The sequence below is a fragment of the Alternaria alternata genome (assembly GCF_001642055.1).
Source record: "Alternaria alternata strain SRC1lrK2f unplaced genomic scaffold CC77scaffold_22, whole genome shotgun sequence".
NCBI lineage: Eukaryota > Fungi > Ascomycota > Dothideomycetes > Pleosporales > Pleosporaceae > Alternaria > Alternaria alternata.
Window position 1 is genome coordinate 36,048 of NW_017306211.1, and position 14,924 is coordinate 50,971.

Consider the following 14,924-nt stretch of genomic DNA (forward strand, 5'->3'; position numbering starts at 1 on the left):
GGGAGTCAGCCACACCAGGTCTGACGCTCGTATATATACTTGCTGGCTATGCAGCCGTGACCAGGAAGCTGCTAGACGCTAGCAGTCCTTCGTTTCGATCGAGCCTCACGATATCGAAGGGCGCTTTCACGGATCCGTCCACCGTACGGAGACTCACGAACGACCTCAGGCAGGGCTTTGGTATAGCTACCCTCCCAATAGCCGCATAGGAACGTCCCACTACTGGCGCGCACACCTCCACGATTCGCGACGCCGCCACTACATCGTTTCCTGATGGAACACTTAGCATGTGGCAGCTATGGATGTCGGTTGATTGGAACAATGTGATCGAGCGACAAGATCACATGTAGCAAGACGCGACTGTGGTCGACGTTCAAGCAGATCGGGATGTGAAGTACAACTGTAGTTGCTAGGTAATAATGCATTTGGAAGGATGTGTGCGAGCTTGTCAATGACAGGTCCAGTAATGCATACGCTTAAGGGCAAGGGAATGGTGTTAAGGGCCATCACATGTGCGTTGCATCGACCCATTCAATCCACGGCGCATGCAGCCTTCGTCTGACATGCCCTTGACATGGCTCAGCCCGTGCATCTCAGTTATCGATATTCGACGGCATGCAGTACTCGATCATAGGTGAGGGGAGAAGCTACTACTGTTCTCTAGATACGGCTGAGATCGGTGTCGATTAGCCTGTGCTATTTCAAGCTAGCGTCAGGCGTCAGCATGTGTGATAGAGGCGGGGCATATTCGGCGCTTCGACCTCCACACTCTCCGAATATCGATTGTGCCCTAACGAGCGAGCGACTTCAGCTTCAACTATAGTTCAGCTAGAAGCCTGGGCTACATACGTAAACTGCCTCTCGTTTTTCTGTCCTAATTTTTCCTCCTTCTCGAAACACCGTCCCAAGCGCTACGAATCACCGTCCCTGATATTACAATCAACAACCCGATCACGTCGATCAACGACGAGGCTGCTGAGAGCGGGTCTGTGTAGACATTTGGCAAGCCGCGCCCGGATATCAACAGAACAACAGTTTTTGGTTCATTGGGATAGGTGGCGCAACCGAAGCATGAACGTAACAGGTGGACTTGAATGTTTTCGCTGTTCTATAATCGATTGGGAAAGATTACGACCAGAACTCGATGAAAGGGTACTTGTCTGCGCTATCGAGGAAAGCGTTACAGAACTAAAGCAGTCTTCCTGTCCCACTTGTCGCGTGCTTGGAACTGCTTTGGAAGCTCGACAGTTGGCTAGACATATGCCAGATGCGAAGGAATTTGGTCTGTGTCTAGTATACTCACGCGGGGTATTCTCCCTCCGGCGGAAAACCAGCCATATAAGAACCAGCTTCACTTTGTCTTTGAAGCTTGGTGAGAAAGATGATCCATACCTCACCGACTTACAGGCTGAAGCTTTCAATCGCGTTGATTTCGAGTCCTTAAAGTATTGGATGGCCAATTGTAAAATGCACGAGAAATGCAATATTTCACCAACGTCAGGTATAAATGACTTGAAGGTAATTGATTGTCATCACAGAAGAGTCATACCAGCTCCAGAGAATTGTATATTCATTGCACTCTCCTATGTTTGGGGCCCGTCGATGTTGGAGGACTATACGCAGTTCCCCGACCTACCAAGCCGACTTCCTCGCACGGTGGAGGACAGTATAGAAGCTACTACCATGCTGGGTTTTCAGTTTCTATGGGTCGACCGATATGTGAGTTCCACATGATATTACTTTGAGAAAGTAGCTGACTTGGCAATTTATCAATCAGGCAGATCATGATGTTCAACGACAGCAAATCCAACAGATGGGACTCATTTACTCTTCAGCTCAGATCACTTTGATCGCAGCGTTCGGTTCAGACGCTGATTCCGGTCTACCAGGCGTCACGCGTGACCGCCAGCGTTGGAAACTCCTCACACATGCTGTTACCGATCGTCTACTGCTAGTCATAAAATTGCCGCCTAAGATAAGGGGAGCACGTCAAATTGTCGCAGCGTCAACTTGGTTCTCGAGAGCGTGGACTTTTCAGGAAGGTTATCTCTCTCGAAAACGGATATATTTCTTAGAAGACCAAGACTTATACCTTTGCGATGAAGATTCGGGAGTGAACATGACAGGAGAGCTTACAGATCAACTTGCTGCGTCCCTGCCGAATTCTGCAGAGATACAAAACCGAGTGGGAGCAATCATGCGTGAATATACGCGACGCCAACTCACCTATGATTCAGACGCGCTCAACGCTATCTTGGGTGCCCTTGGAACCCTGGAGAGAACTGATCATATCTGGGGGGTGAGTCTTGCACGGGGAGAGGATATACGGAGCTATAAAGTACCTGAGGTAGGCATGGCTTTGGATTGGGAGCACCTACTGCCATGTTCGCGACGCAAAGGCTTCCCAAGCTGGTCACCCCTTGGTTGGCGCGGCACTGTCAATCATTGCGCTTTTGTCCCAAGCGTTTCATCAACATGCTCCGTCGAGCTCTGGTACGACGGAGAGTTCAAACTACCTTGCAAAGCCTTTGGCAGGCTAGCCGAACGTTCAAGTGATTTACTAGAGGATTCGAAGCTCCTTAAACTGACAGCCACCGTGCTGAGGTTAGATCTGGAGCACCTGGAAGACGGCCACACAAACACAGCCGGCTTATATGTCAAGGTTCCGTATAGTCATGAGATCGACCTATTTGTGTGGCCATCATGGGACGTCGACTATAAGAGCAAAAGGAGTCTCAACAAGGCTAGGATGCGATTGCCATGTGTCGTCATCCTGCAACATCCGGATGACTCATGTCTCGAGAGAGTCACACATGAAGGCAAACGAATCTTTGAAGAAAGATCGGTGTTGTTCATATTGCAGAACCATGGTAGTCACTATGAGTGTATCGGGCGTTTCTCCATGCAAAACCATAAACGAGGCAGTGTGTTTGCCCGTGATAAGCAAGGCAGGCCCGTGGAACTTACCTTTCCCTATGACGCTGATCTCCATAGATATCGCGACGCTACATCCTGGATGGAAAGCGGTGTGAGGGATACATTCCTCCTAGGTTAGTACGACCACAGTGGCCACAAAGCGACACAGCTTTAGAACGCATTGATTGGGAAACGGTTCGTAACTCTCGAGTCTTTCACCACCGTCGATCGCTCAAGAACAAGAACGAATGAGAGACTTGCTGCGAGTGAGGTCAAAAGTTTCAGTACAGCGAGCATCGACCACAACGAGCATATTTGTTGATTATGTACCACCTTTGGAAGACAGGTTTGAGGATATGCAATGAGCAGGGACAACGACTAAATCAAAAGTTGCCCATGAGAGATAATGTCTAGCGGTCGGCTTGATCGTGCTGAGAGGATCGGAGAATCGGTCGAATTGTTCATGGCGGGCATGGCGAAGGACCAGACTATCTTGAAATCTTTGACAGTTTACTGTATACACACCCACCTATCCTGAAATCCTACAATCCCGATCTCGCAACCTACAACATCGCAACAACAGTCGACACAACTTCACCTATTATGCCCCGATCATCACGGATCTCAAGTCTGCCCTGTACCTCTGGTTCATCACTTTCAGATTATCCATCAATGTCATTTGAAGAATCGCGCTAGGTGTCATCGTTTTGGGGGCCAAACCATGCGGACAAACCCTGTCTCCGCTCTCATAAGCGACTCGCGGCGCGGGAGCGCGTCGGCGACCGTGTTCTGCTGTCATCGTGATGCATACGGCTTTTGTATTAACTAATTTAATCCGTGAGGCATACAGTGTTCCTCCGGCACTATCCTTTGTACGACCTTACCCTGGGTCTTGAGGGTCACGGCCTTGCTTGGTATAGCTTGACCCGTGCCAAATAAGGCTAGCATCAGGCGACGGCACGTGCAAAAAGGTGGGTAAGCCTTTCGCGATCTTTTAACACGCACATCTTGTTCTTCTCAAGGTTACCGCGCAAACCGGCGATCATAGCGTTGAATTCAGTTACCTACGCGCTGTGGACTATCTTGACCTCGTTTCTTCAGTGGATTTCACACTACCACAGCGCATGCGCCCGCGAGCCTCGGCGCTACGGTAGCCTCGCCTCTCAACAGTTGAACTCGGTGCGCTGAACTTGATCGCGTCAGCAGATGGATGATAAAACCTTAATCTGAATCGAGGAACACTTCGTACATGTGTTGAATCGTTCCAAACGTGTTCCAGCATTATTACCTAGCCTAACTAGATTGCGTTCAGCAGTCTTGAGGGCTTGATTGAGCACTTTAAACCCCCACATTTCTTGGTTCATCAAGGGCGCAACTGGTCACTGGTAATTACCTAGGTACACCGCGACCCTATCCCTTACTGCGCGACCTGCTTTCGTTTCGAATACGCTGCGTTTCATGGTCTTTCAAGCTTCGCCATATCGGCTGAGGCTCTCGCAGAAACGCAATTCATTTCGTGGAACCCTCGCATCGATCAATCGGTACCGCTTCTGATCAGCGCTTACTACGGTACATAATCCTATAAGACGTGGAGTGCGCATAATACCGAGATTGCTCAAATTCAACCTTCCATCTTTCGACACCCCCGTTCAATCAACGAGATCTCAGTAGCATCAGCTTGAAGTCTCTCTGGCCCAGACCTCACACGGCTCTTTCTCAAGTGGCATCCAAGCGTCATACGTCTTACCGCACCTGCTAGACACAGCCACGAGTTACATCGCCCGCACAGGGTTATCTCTACCCTAGAACGCGAAGAACAGCCTACCAATGGCTCCACGTCGATTACCCTATCTTGATACATTGGTGTTGAGGAAGCAAGTTCTGGAAGATCGGACTGAAGGATCCAAGCAACGCAAAGCAAATTCAATCGCGCGAGGCATAGGACATGGGATCTCACAAGGCACAAGAGATGCAATTGCGCGAGGGATGCAAGAGGTGAAAGGAAACCTTGCACGGCTGCGACCCCACTCGGACGTGGTGTGTAGCAATCTATGCGAACGTTGCTCCAAAATACCATGGGTTGAACTCGTCACGGCGGGGGATGAGGTGAAATTTCAGTTGATTGGAATGACGAAGCCACTAGAAGAATTGCAAGTCTCTGCCTGCCCAAGTTGTCGAATTCTTGGCTCCAACCTCCCAAGTTTTGGTGTCACCTTCTTGAGTATGGAAGATCGATACTACCTTCGATTTAGAGACAAACACGACAAGTATTGGTATCCATCATCTTTGAGGATCATCCACAAAGAAAATCCGTCTCTTCTTGACAGATCCTCAGCTTTCATCGATAAAAGAGGATATGTCAATGCACTAGAAATGAAGGGGAGAATTGAGGATTGCATAGATAATCACAAACAGTGTAGACCGCAGCCATGCGATAGTTTGAGAGATTTGAAAGTCATCGATTGCTACGAGCGGACTGTCGTCTTGGCTCCAGAGAGCTGTCGATTCGTTGCACTCTCCTATGTGTGGGGTCGACCTACACAGGAGGCAGAATCGATTGATAGACCACAGTTTCCAATGCTCTTAGATGTATTCCCTCGCACCGTAGAGGACAGCATCGTAACAACCATTGCGCTTGGCTTCCAATACCTATGGGTGGATAGATACGTACGTTCCTGAAATGCTTAATGAGCACAAGCTGATCAAACAGTGTATTGACCAACATAACGCCGACGACCAAAGTCACCAAATTAATCAGATGGGGGCCATATACTCTTCAGCCCAGGTTACGCTTATTGCAGCGGCCGGCACAGATGCCAATTTTGGTCTACCAGGAATCAGCAGAGAGTTCAGCTATCCAGAATCGTGTTCCGTTACCAAGAATCTATGTCTGGTCAACGCCTCTCAATCAGTCACACGATCGGTTTCAGCATCCACCTGGTACTCTCGAGCATGGACGTTGCAGGAAGGTTACCTCTCGAAAAGGCGACTGTTCTTTGTAGAACACGGGATAGATTACATTTGCGATGAAGACCTTCAGGATGAAGACCTGAGAGGCGGCCTGATTGCAAGTGAACTTGCTGCCTCGCTACCTAGTAAGATGAATGCTTGGGATCGTGCAAATCACATGATGCGCCAGTTCGCAGGACGAAGTCTTACATACGAAGGAGATGCTCTCAACGCTATCATCGGCGCGCTAGGAACTCTCGAAGGTGTTGATCATACAGAGGGGGTAACTATCCAAAGATCTAACTCTTCCGAGACATCTAGTACGTACATGGCTCTGAACTGGTGTCACGATCTGCCTTGTTCCCGGCGTGAAGGGTTTCCCAGTTGGTCGCCTCTCGGCTGGAGAGGGGAAATTGATTATCTCGACTACCAAACCACGATCTCATCCGGCTGCTCGCTCGAAGTCTGGCACGACGGAGGATTTAGGCATGTTTCCGACGCTTTCGGGAAATTATCGGAAGGCCATCGCGCACACAGGCCAACACAAGAGAGGTACCTCAGACTGAACACCACTGTGGTAATGCTAGATTTCGTATATCTCGACCACGAGCCTGGTATACCCAGTGGATTTTATGTGAGGGTTCCGTATACCTCCAACCTCGACCTCTTTGTTCTGCCGTTTTGGGATGCAGACGATATGCGACAGGGCAGTATACAGCTGCCTTGTGCTGTTGCCGTGCGGCGCAGGACACTCATGCAAAAGACTTGGAGATGCGAGCAAGAGTCACAACTACTCATCATGCGACAGCACAGCACACATTACGAACGCGTTGGATGCTTCAATTTGCATTGGTCTCATCGTCATATCTATGCCCGAGAGAAGAAAGGCCGGATCTTTCCCCTGGACTTTACCTATGGCAATCCGCTTCTGGAATATGGTGACGGTACCTACTGGAAGAAGAATGGCGAAGAACGCACGTTTCTTCTCGGCTAGCTCGACCTTGAAACTCTCCGCGAAGCTTCAACCTACCTGAAAGGCATCGGTGTATACAGACATGGAATAAAATCAAAGTTCGTAGCGTTACCATCAAGAGCGGTAGACACGTAGAGTCTGAAGTCGTATACATCGCGTGAGAGAGTAAGATGGAAGGACAATAACGAAGAGATATTCATATTTCCAATGGTCATCTATAACTTCGCTCCGCCAGTTGCAGCTCAAAGATCAATGTACTTTAACGAATTACATTGTGTGTCTGACGCGATGGGTTTGCCGTTAAATGCAATCTTGAGATGTCCCTCCCACGTACCCCCATGATCCATCTTGAAGCACGCCGAGTCGTACCCATTCTCCTGCATCCACTTGAGCTCGCGCTCCACAGCGTTCTCAATCGTCTTCGTCTCCGAGGTAGTGTCGCATTTCGGGCCAGACGTTGTCGCGTAGTATTGCCAAGCAGCGCCGTCAACATTTCCAGATATCACCGAGCAGCTGTTAACATCGGATTGGCCTTTGATGTATACAGCAAGGTAGTTGGCAATAGAAACGATGGCGAGAGTGGCGGTCGCGCCTTGACTCACAAAGCCGGCCGCGAGTTCAATGTCTCGGCGAGCCTCTAGGGGAGCAGCGATATCCTTGCCGAGGCCGTATCTACAGCTTTCTGGTTAGCGAGTTGCAATAACCAATATACATTGTTGGTAGAGCAACAACATACTCCTCGCCACTGCTATGCCGCTTCTCGTAATCACCGATAGCGAGTGCCTCGGCAGTTCCGAGCAAGCAGAGTATGTGAACGAGCTGGAAGCGCATCGTGAATAAGTGAATTGTATTGGAACAAGAGTCTTGTTGAAGATTTTTACAGTCGCGTGATATATGGGTTGGAAAGAACTATTGATCTGGCGGAAGAAAACCCTTTCAGGTGCTTCAATTGTCTTATATAAGTAGATAGATACAGCACAAGACCTACAAAAGGCCCGCGGTCTACCTCCCCTTCTCAGAAAGTTCAAGCTTTCGACGACGATTATGCCTCGTTGATCCGAGCCCGATAGGGCCTCCAAAGGACTGGTGGCCTTGAGGAAGAGTCAAGAAGGTCATCTTGAGAGACGGCGACGTGAATCCATGTAGTAGAGTCGATTCGACAAACCGGCAGTGATGGATGCTGGGCGCCTAAAGAATGATGAGTGAACACGATCGAGTATTACAGTACAAAACTAAGCGCCAGCCACAAAGCTTATGCCGATCCATGAGATTTTGGTCCAACAGTCGGAGAGTCGGTCGGAGCAAGAGCATGGGTAGTATACGGACCGAAGACGGAACGCCTTGTACTCACAGCCCCGTGCGGCTATGAAAAACAAATTAAGAATGGATGCCTAAGCCACACTGATGTAGATGATCGATGTAGAGAGACGTTAATCTCAAAAGCTTGAAACTTTGTCAAAGCTAGAGTGTTTGAAACAAGGGTGGTAAAGGTGGGCTAGACAGCCTAATTCGGCCCTTTGCACAGACCAGAGATCGAACGCCTGATAGACGGCGAAGTAGAACAACAGGACCGATCTAGGATACGCAAGTTCTCAGGTACAATCGAATCAGTCTACTGACTTGAGAGACATGCATATTGCGTCTCTCAAGCATGCTGCCGCCCTATCGTGAGCCTTGGACATGATTTCCGGCCAATGACCCCGTCAGGCGTACCATGAGGGCGGGCAGTTGAACACTATAGCCTCAGGCGTGCATCAAGTCAATCCATACTTGACTATGAGTATCTCGATAGTCGGGGCGACTTGGAATGTGAATGCATATATAGCTGGTAGTAGACCCCAGTTTTCGTACAACACCTTCATAACTCGCCAATCACACTTCTGCTACGCTTCTACAGTTTGTGATAGTTCCACTACCGACCCGTTCTACCATCCATCATGCGTCTTTCCACAATTGCTGCTACTGCCCTCTGCCTCAGCTACAACGCAGTGGCTATCCATCTTCCAGAGCGGGAGGCGCTGCCAGTATTGAGCGAGAAACCTCACAACAGGTACGGCGAAGGAGCACCCTCTATCTTCGATTCTTGTGCATCAGAGCTGTAACGCCGTCTCTCATTCACCTTGCTGACAGCTGCCCCGTAGTGACAGTCTCGACAAACGTCTTACCATCGAAGAACAGGTAGCCATCCTCGGTGCAGGCTCCATGGTGGCGCTCAACGTAAACGCAATTGCCACATACGTTTCGAACTTGATGAAGGCGCAGAGCGAAGCCAACACCTGTGGCGTGATATCTGGCACAGTCGACGGGTATGTCTTGTCCTCTCTCCCCCATCTCAGACACCATATCCAAAGTTTCGATACTCTACCCTTGCTCTCTACATTCTTCGATGGCTACTAACGTGGTTGCCCAAGTGTCAACTATCAGTACCATGCGGCAACAACAGGCAAGAACTGCGACACTACAGCTGAGACCAAGACGATGAATGATGCCGTCGCTCGAGCATTGGAGTTTATGCAAACCCACAATATCAACCAAGCCTGCTTCAATATGCAGCATGGCGGTACGTGGAGAGGATTACTACAATTGGCAAGTGGTGGTAGGACAATCATCAACGGCAAATGCGACAGTGTGACATACACATTGACCGTGACCTGAGGGGTTTGATACGAAGACCCGGGCCTGATACCTAACGGATAGATAGATGTAAAGGATCTGCTTTTTCTATCACTAATGGTGTGCGCATTGTTTGGTGCCTTGCAACCTTCCTCTCCTTGTTTCGTCTTTTTTTTTCTCACTTGCCAAGCTGATATTCTATTAGAACGTTCAAGATGATGTCTCTTGAACGTTCCTCGTAGATCTCAACTTCCCGGTCGAACAGGTAGAGAGGTAGAAAATGTATACGAAAGAATTAGCTTAACGAAGGTATTCGATCTTGCCGATGAAAACGATCATTTGCAGATGAATGGATATGAATGTAGATATAAGACGAGCCACGTTGCTGAGATAGGAGATGGTGAATACGTTATAGTTGGGACATGTAATAACAATCTACGCGTGACATGCCAACAACTCAGCATGGTGTTGAGAACGAGACTCAAGTGCGGGTGCTTACATGCATTCAAGCATGCCGATCATAGTGTGGGGGAACCGAGCTATACCAAGTTTAAAGTCTCCCACAACAGCCCATGTTCATCTCCACATACCTCCTTGTATATCGTTTACCCACATGATCCGATTGAAGATTGATCATGACAACGAGGTCTAATGCATTTGGGTAGCTTTCGCAATATATTCCGCTACTCACCAGCGAAAACTCACCAAACCACAATCCCTTTCACAACAATGAAACAAACCATCCCGTAACTGATTTCCGAGATTGGGCACATAGCTGCAAATGGGGGTATCTGTTGCATTCGGTACTAATTCCTTGTCGCATTGGGACATCTTATCCGCTCCATAGGCGGTTTCACTTCATCATGTAATAGAAAACTTACACATCTACTCTTACCACCAGACATTATAATCCCTCATCACATCCTCGCACGCTTACAACCTCTCCTTCTGCAGACCCTTCCAGCCCCATTCTTGCGCAATCAGCTCAGCCGCACGCTCACCGATACCAAGTACAGTCAACATGGGGTTGATAGTCGGCATCTCAGGGAAACATCCCGCGTCCGCGATTCTGACACCTTGTAGACCTCTAATCTTGAGTTCGGGATCCACAACGGCCATGTCGTCCTTGGTCACATCACCCATCTTGGTGGTACCAGCAGGGTGGTATACAGTGTGTGCGACGCGGCGACCGTACTCGGACAGCTCCTCGTCCGTGTTGACATTCGGTCCGGGAGCGACTTCGCGCTTGATCCAGTTGGAGAAGGGGGCTTGCTTTGCGATTTCACGGGCGGCTTTGAGACCGGCAACGATGGTGGCGGCGTCGTAGCCTTCGGGGTCGGTGAAGTAGCGGAAGTCGAGGGCGGGTTTGACAGTGGGGTCGGATGAGGTGAGGTAGATGCGGCCGCGGGAGCGGGGGCGGGGGATGTTGGGAGTCATGCAGAAGGCATCGATGGGAGAGTCGTAACCCATGCTGATGAACACGTTAGTTTTTAATGCAAAGTTGATGGGGGTTGCATTCTAAAGAACCTACCGAGCAGTGTTTAGGCAAAAGGGGATTTGGTAGCAGTGCATCATGATATCAGCAATGTCGCCGTCACCGCCCGCTGCGTTGGGCACCTCGCGGCGGAGGAAGATACCAGCGTCAGAGTCCATGGTGGTCTGGTTCGCGGGTACGGGCTTGTTGAGCTCCCAAAGGATGATGCTCTCGGGGTGGTCAAGCAGGTTCTCACCAACACCAGGAATATCCTTAACAACGGGAATACCAAGTTCGGAGAGCTGTTGCTTGGGGCCAAGACCAGAGAGGAGCATCAGGCGAGGGGTATCGACGGCGCCAGCGCAGAGAATGGTCTCGCACTTAGGGTTGAGGGTACGCTTCTCGCCGGATTGGAATGTGACGTCAATGCCGGTAACCTTGTCGCCCTTGACGTTGACCTTGCTGACCCACGCGTTGGTGAGGACAGTCAAGTTGTCGCGCTTCTCCTCGCCACGAAGGATAGGATGAATGTAGGCAACACTAGCGCTGCTTCGTCGGCCGTCGTCGGGGTTGTATGAGACTGAGAAGAAACCAACCGAGGGCTTGAGCGCGCCCTTTGTCTTGATTTCGTGGTTGAAGTCGTGGATGACGGGGATGTCCATGGCGGTTGAGCACGAGTCGATCCAGTCGAGGCAGAGCTGGTTCCGGTGCTTCTCGTGCACGGGCTGAACAGTGTTGCGCAGGTTGTCAAGTACGCGCATGAAGGTCTTGAAGCTCCAGCCCTTGCAGCCTTGAGCTTCCCACCTCTTGCAGTCGTACTCGAACGGCCTGAAGGAGATGAGAGTGTTGTGTGATGAGCAGCCACCAAGGACCTTTGCACGTGAGTGACGGATGTGAGAGTTGCCGTTGGGCTGTTCGGTGGTGCCGTAGTCGTAGTCGAGCTCGCCTCCAAGGAGATTGAGCCAGTCCTTGAGCAGCAATACACGGTCGTCCATGAAGTCGCTTGGGCCGGCCTCAATCATGAGGACCTTCTTGTTGGGCAAGTACTCTGTGAGTCGCGAGGCAATGACACAGCCAGCTGTGCCTCCTCCGACAATGACAAAGTCATACTCGGCATCCTTGGGGATGGAGGTCACGGTCTCGAAAACCATTGTATAGTTGCGTATGGGTGTTGTAGCTTGGGGTGGTGGCGAGACTATACTCAAGAATACAATTCTGCTGGAGAAGGGCTGTTTCACGTAAGAGGCAAGCTTATATATCTATACCGGACTATCGCCCTTGGGGACGATGTTGTCTAGACGAGCCGGGGGTCGCAATCGGGCGGTCGGCAGAAGGTCGGACAAGCAAAAAGTTGAGCTGTACGGGAGGTTGGGGTACGGGTTGAGAGTCGTGTGGCCGCTGCAGGATATGTAGTTTGCCTTCCAGATAAGACTGTGCTAAATAGGCCCGTTTGCGCGGTTGGACCAGGCGCTTGCACGTGCTCAACCGACGCTCCAGTACGTCAGCGACGTTGCGAGAGTGAAGCGAGGAAAGATTGGCGAGAAGCCGAACTACGGTTACACTGTACGCTGTGCGCAGGGCGTGGATGTGATTGATGGATTGATGCCTTCTAGAAGACTGACGCCACGGTTGCGACGATCTGGTGTCGCTCGCGATCCCAGGTCAAGAGAAAAAAAGGCGTCGTAAAAGACTCCGATGATGTGATGGCGGCGTTGGCGCTAGTACGACCCCGCTGGGCTGCAGGTTCCGAGCAGGCGATCCCTGTCTGCCTATGCCGCACCTTCCCCGATATTCGGGCGGTGAGCGCGGCAGCCATCGGACCACCTTTTTTATGCCAGACACCAGCATCGACAAGAAAGAGGGCTATTCCGCGTGAAAGCGAGCCTGTCGTGTCTGTCCAGCTTTCACCGTATCTGAAACAAATCTTGGTTCTGCACCTTGCTCTTATCAGCTGGCGCATCTCGTCGGCGACACTCCGAAGGATTGTACAGCCGTTAAAGGAAAACGAGGCGCAACAGCTGCATCACAGCTCCCGCCACTGCTATCGCTGTATACAAATGTTAGTCGAGGTTACATCACCGCGCCAGTCTTTGAGCCCTTGGCTGACAGACTGTAGATCCAACTGTGCATAAAGATTCCATCGGTGCATGTCGCCCATTGTGACCAGACTCGTGCAGCATCACATCATCACCAGAAGCGCCCTACCCAGATATCTGGCTCATCCATTGCGCCAACAAGCCACCCTCACCATGTCTCTCCCATATGCGCCCCGATCAGCCTACTACGACGGCAAGCTCCAGTCTGGCTCGTCCACCTCAACCTTCCAAACCATCGACCCCGCGACCGCCCAGCCTGTCGCAAACATCCACACCACCTCAAACGCCGGCATCGACGCTGCCATTGCCTCGGCACAACGCGCCTTTCCAACCTGGTCCTCGACGCCCCCAATCGAGCGCGCGCGCATCCTCCAACGAGCCGCCTCCCTCTTACGCGCGCGCAATGACGAGCTCGCACGCATCGAGACTAGCGACACGGGCAAGCCCTTCTCCGAGACGTCCACCGTCGACGTGGTGACGGGCGCCGATGTGCTCGAGTACTTTGCGAACCTCGTTGGAGGCGGTGGCATGAACGGCGAGACGGCACAACTGCGACCAGACGCGTGGGTCTACACGACCAAGAACTCGCTGGGCGTATGTGCAGGAATTGGCGCATGGAACTACCCTATTCAGATTGCATTATGGAAGTCAGCGCCCTGTCTGGCGGCAGGTAACTGCATGGTCTACAAGCCGTCAGAGTTCACTCCACTGCACTCGACTGTTCTGGCGGATATCTACGCCGAAGCTGGTGTGCCGCCCGGCGTCTTCAATGTCGTCCAGGGTGGCGGCGAAGTGGGCGCATACCTCACCAAGCACTCTAGCATTGCCAAAGTCAGCTTCACCGGACAAGTCTCGACCGGCAAGAAAGTCGCAGGCAGCGCATCGGGCGAGATGAAGTACGTGACAATGGAGCTAGGCGGCAAGTCCGCCTGCGTAATCCTCCCCGACGCCGACGTAGACCAAGCCGTCGACGGCGCCATGCTCGCCAACTTCTTCTCCACAGGTCAAGTCTGCACCAACGGCACCCGCGTCTTCATTCCCGAAAGCATCAAATCCGAGTTCGAGAAGAGGTTGCTGGAGAAGATGCAATACATCCGCCCCGGCGACCTGCACGACCCAGCCACAAACTTCGGCCCCTTGGTATCCAAGCCACACTACGACAAGGTGATTCAGTACATCAAGCACGGCCGCGACAACGACAAAGCGAAGCTGCTCTGTGGCGGTCCAGAAACACCTTCCTGGGTCTCTTCGCACAGCGACAAGGCCTACCACAACGGCTACTGGGTCCAACCCACCGTCTTCACAAACTGCACCGACGACATGAAGATTGTGCGCGAAGAGATCTTCGGTCCGGTCATGTCTATCCTCACGTACAAGACTGTTGACGAAGTCGTCGAGCGTGCAAACGCCACCGACGTGGGTCTTGCGGCAGGTGTCTTCACCAAGGATCTTAATCTCGCGCATAAAGTCATTGCTCAACTGGAAGCTGGCATCACCTGGGTCAACACGTGGGGTGAGAGTCCGGCTGAGATGAGCGTGGGTGGGTGGAAGCAGAGTGGTGTGGGTGTGGAGAATGGCAAGAAGGGGTTAGAGGCTTGGGTGCGGAACAAGAGCACGCTTGTGGAGATGGGCGGAAGTGTGCCGACTGTTTTCACCAAGTTGCAGGTGGGGGATGGATCAAAGCTGTAGTATTATTTAGATTATCATGATATTTCATTGCAACGAGCTGCAGATTATCGCATAGCGCCCCACCTGTCCAATAAATGAGCCGTGTACTTGTGGGCCATGAAACTTGGTGAACTACTAAACAACTGTTCATGGATTGCATTGTTTCAGGATCTTGTCTAAGAGGATTCCCGTATCTAGCTGCAATTATAGAGCTAGTTACACATGTCCATCACAG

At 51.2% G+C, this 14,924-nt stretch overlaps 6 protein-coding genes across 6 annotated transcripts; 4 read left to right on the forward strand and 2 right to left on the reverse strand.

Annotated features, from left to right (window-relative positions):
* The first annotated feature begins 706 nt into the window (after nt 1-706).
* CC77DRAFT_389760 (HET-domain-containing protein) lies at nt 707-3,286 on the forward strand. The gene is made up of 2 exons (XM_018531489.1): nt 707-1,719; nt 1,778-3,286. The coding sequence occupies exons 1-2, from the start codon at nt 1,072-1,074 to the stop codon at nt 3,053-3,055; spliced, it is 1,926 nt and encodes a 641-aa protein (XP_018381579.1). The 5' UTR covers nt 707-1,071; the 3' UTR covers nt 3,056-3,286.
* A 1,082-nt stretch (nt 3,287-4,368) lies between these two features.
* On the forward strand, nt 4,369-6,859 carry CC77DRAFT_1078206 (HET-domain-containing protein; the record flags this gene model as incomplete). Its single annotated transcript, XM_018529276.1, has 2 exons — nt 4,369-5,583; nt 5,615-6,859. The coding sequence occupies exons 1-2, from the start codon at nt 4,744-4,746 to the stop codon at nt 6,857-6,859; spliced, it is 2,085 nt and encodes a 694-aa protein (XP_018381580.1). The 5' UTR covers nt 4,369-4,743.
* Nucleotides 6,860-7,080: 221 nt separating this feature from the next.
* CC77DRAFT_944787 (hypothetical protein) lies at nt 7,081-7,479 on the reverse strand (the record flags this gene model as incomplete). The annotated part of the gene is made up of 1 exon (XM_018534984.1): nt 7,081-7,479. A coding segment is annotated over one exon (399 nt), but the record flags the coding sequence as incomplete, so codon positions are not given.
* A 1,504-nt stretch (nt 7,480-8,983) lies between these two features.
* CC77DRAFT_944697 (hypothetical protein) lies at nt 8,984-9,493 on the forward strand (the record flags this gene model as incomplete). Its single annotated transcript, XM_018534977.1, has 2 exons — nt 8,984-9,144; nt 9,250-9,493. Coding segments are annotated over 2 exons (405 nt in total), but the record flags the coding sequence as incomplete, so codon positions are not given.
* A 741-nt stretch (nt 9,494-10,234) lies between these two features.
* CC77DRAFT_389829 (choline dehydrogenase) lies at nt 10,235-12,278 on the reverse strand. The gene is made up of 2 exons (XM_018531490.1): nt 10,983-12,278; nt 10,235-10,922 (listed from the first exon to the last, which is right to left on the reverse strand). The coding sequence occupies exons 1-2, from the start codon at nt 12,074-12,076 to the stop codon at nt 10,385-10,387; spliced, it is 1,632 nt and encodes a 543-aa protein (XP_018381583.1). The 5' UTR covers nt 12,077-12,278; the 3' UTR covers nt 10,235-10,384.
* A 523-nt stretch (nt 12,279-12,801) lies between these two features.
* Nucleotides 12,802-14,767, forward strand: CC77DRAFT_1024065 (betaine aldehyde dehydrogenase). The gene is made up of 2 exons (XM_018525796.1): nt 12,802-12,966; nt 13,019-14,767. Exon 2 carries the CDS (start codon nt 13,175-13,177, stop codon nt 14,708-14,710), a length of 1,536 nt encoding a protein of 511 aa, XP_018381584.1. The 5' UTR covers nt 12,802-12,966; nt 13,019-13,174; the 3' UTR covers nt 14,711-14,767.
* The last annotated feature ends 157 nt before the right edge of the window (nt 14,768-14,924 follow it).

Coding starts and splice junctions, on each gene's coding strand:
- CC77DRAFT_389760 (XM_018531489.1), top strand. CDS start 1,072: ATGAACGTAACAGGTGGACTTGAATGTTTTCGCTGTTCTATAATCGAT. Junction 1,720..1,777: donor TTCTATGGGTCGACCGATAT/GTGAGTTCCACA, acceptor TTTATCAATCAG/GCAGATCATGATGTTCAACG.
- CC77DRAFT_389829 (XM_018531490.1), bottom strand. CDS start 12,076: ATGGTTTTCGAGACCGTGACCTCCATCCCCAAGGATGCCGAGTATGAC. Junction 10,923..10,982: donor TTTTGCCTAAACACTGCTCG/GTAGGTTCTTTA, acceptor CGTGTTCATCAG/CATGGGTTACGACTCTCCCA.
- CC77DRAFT_1024065 (XM_018525796.1), top strand. CDS start 13,175: ATGTCTCTCCCATATGCGCCCCGATCAGCCTACTACGACGGCAAGCTC.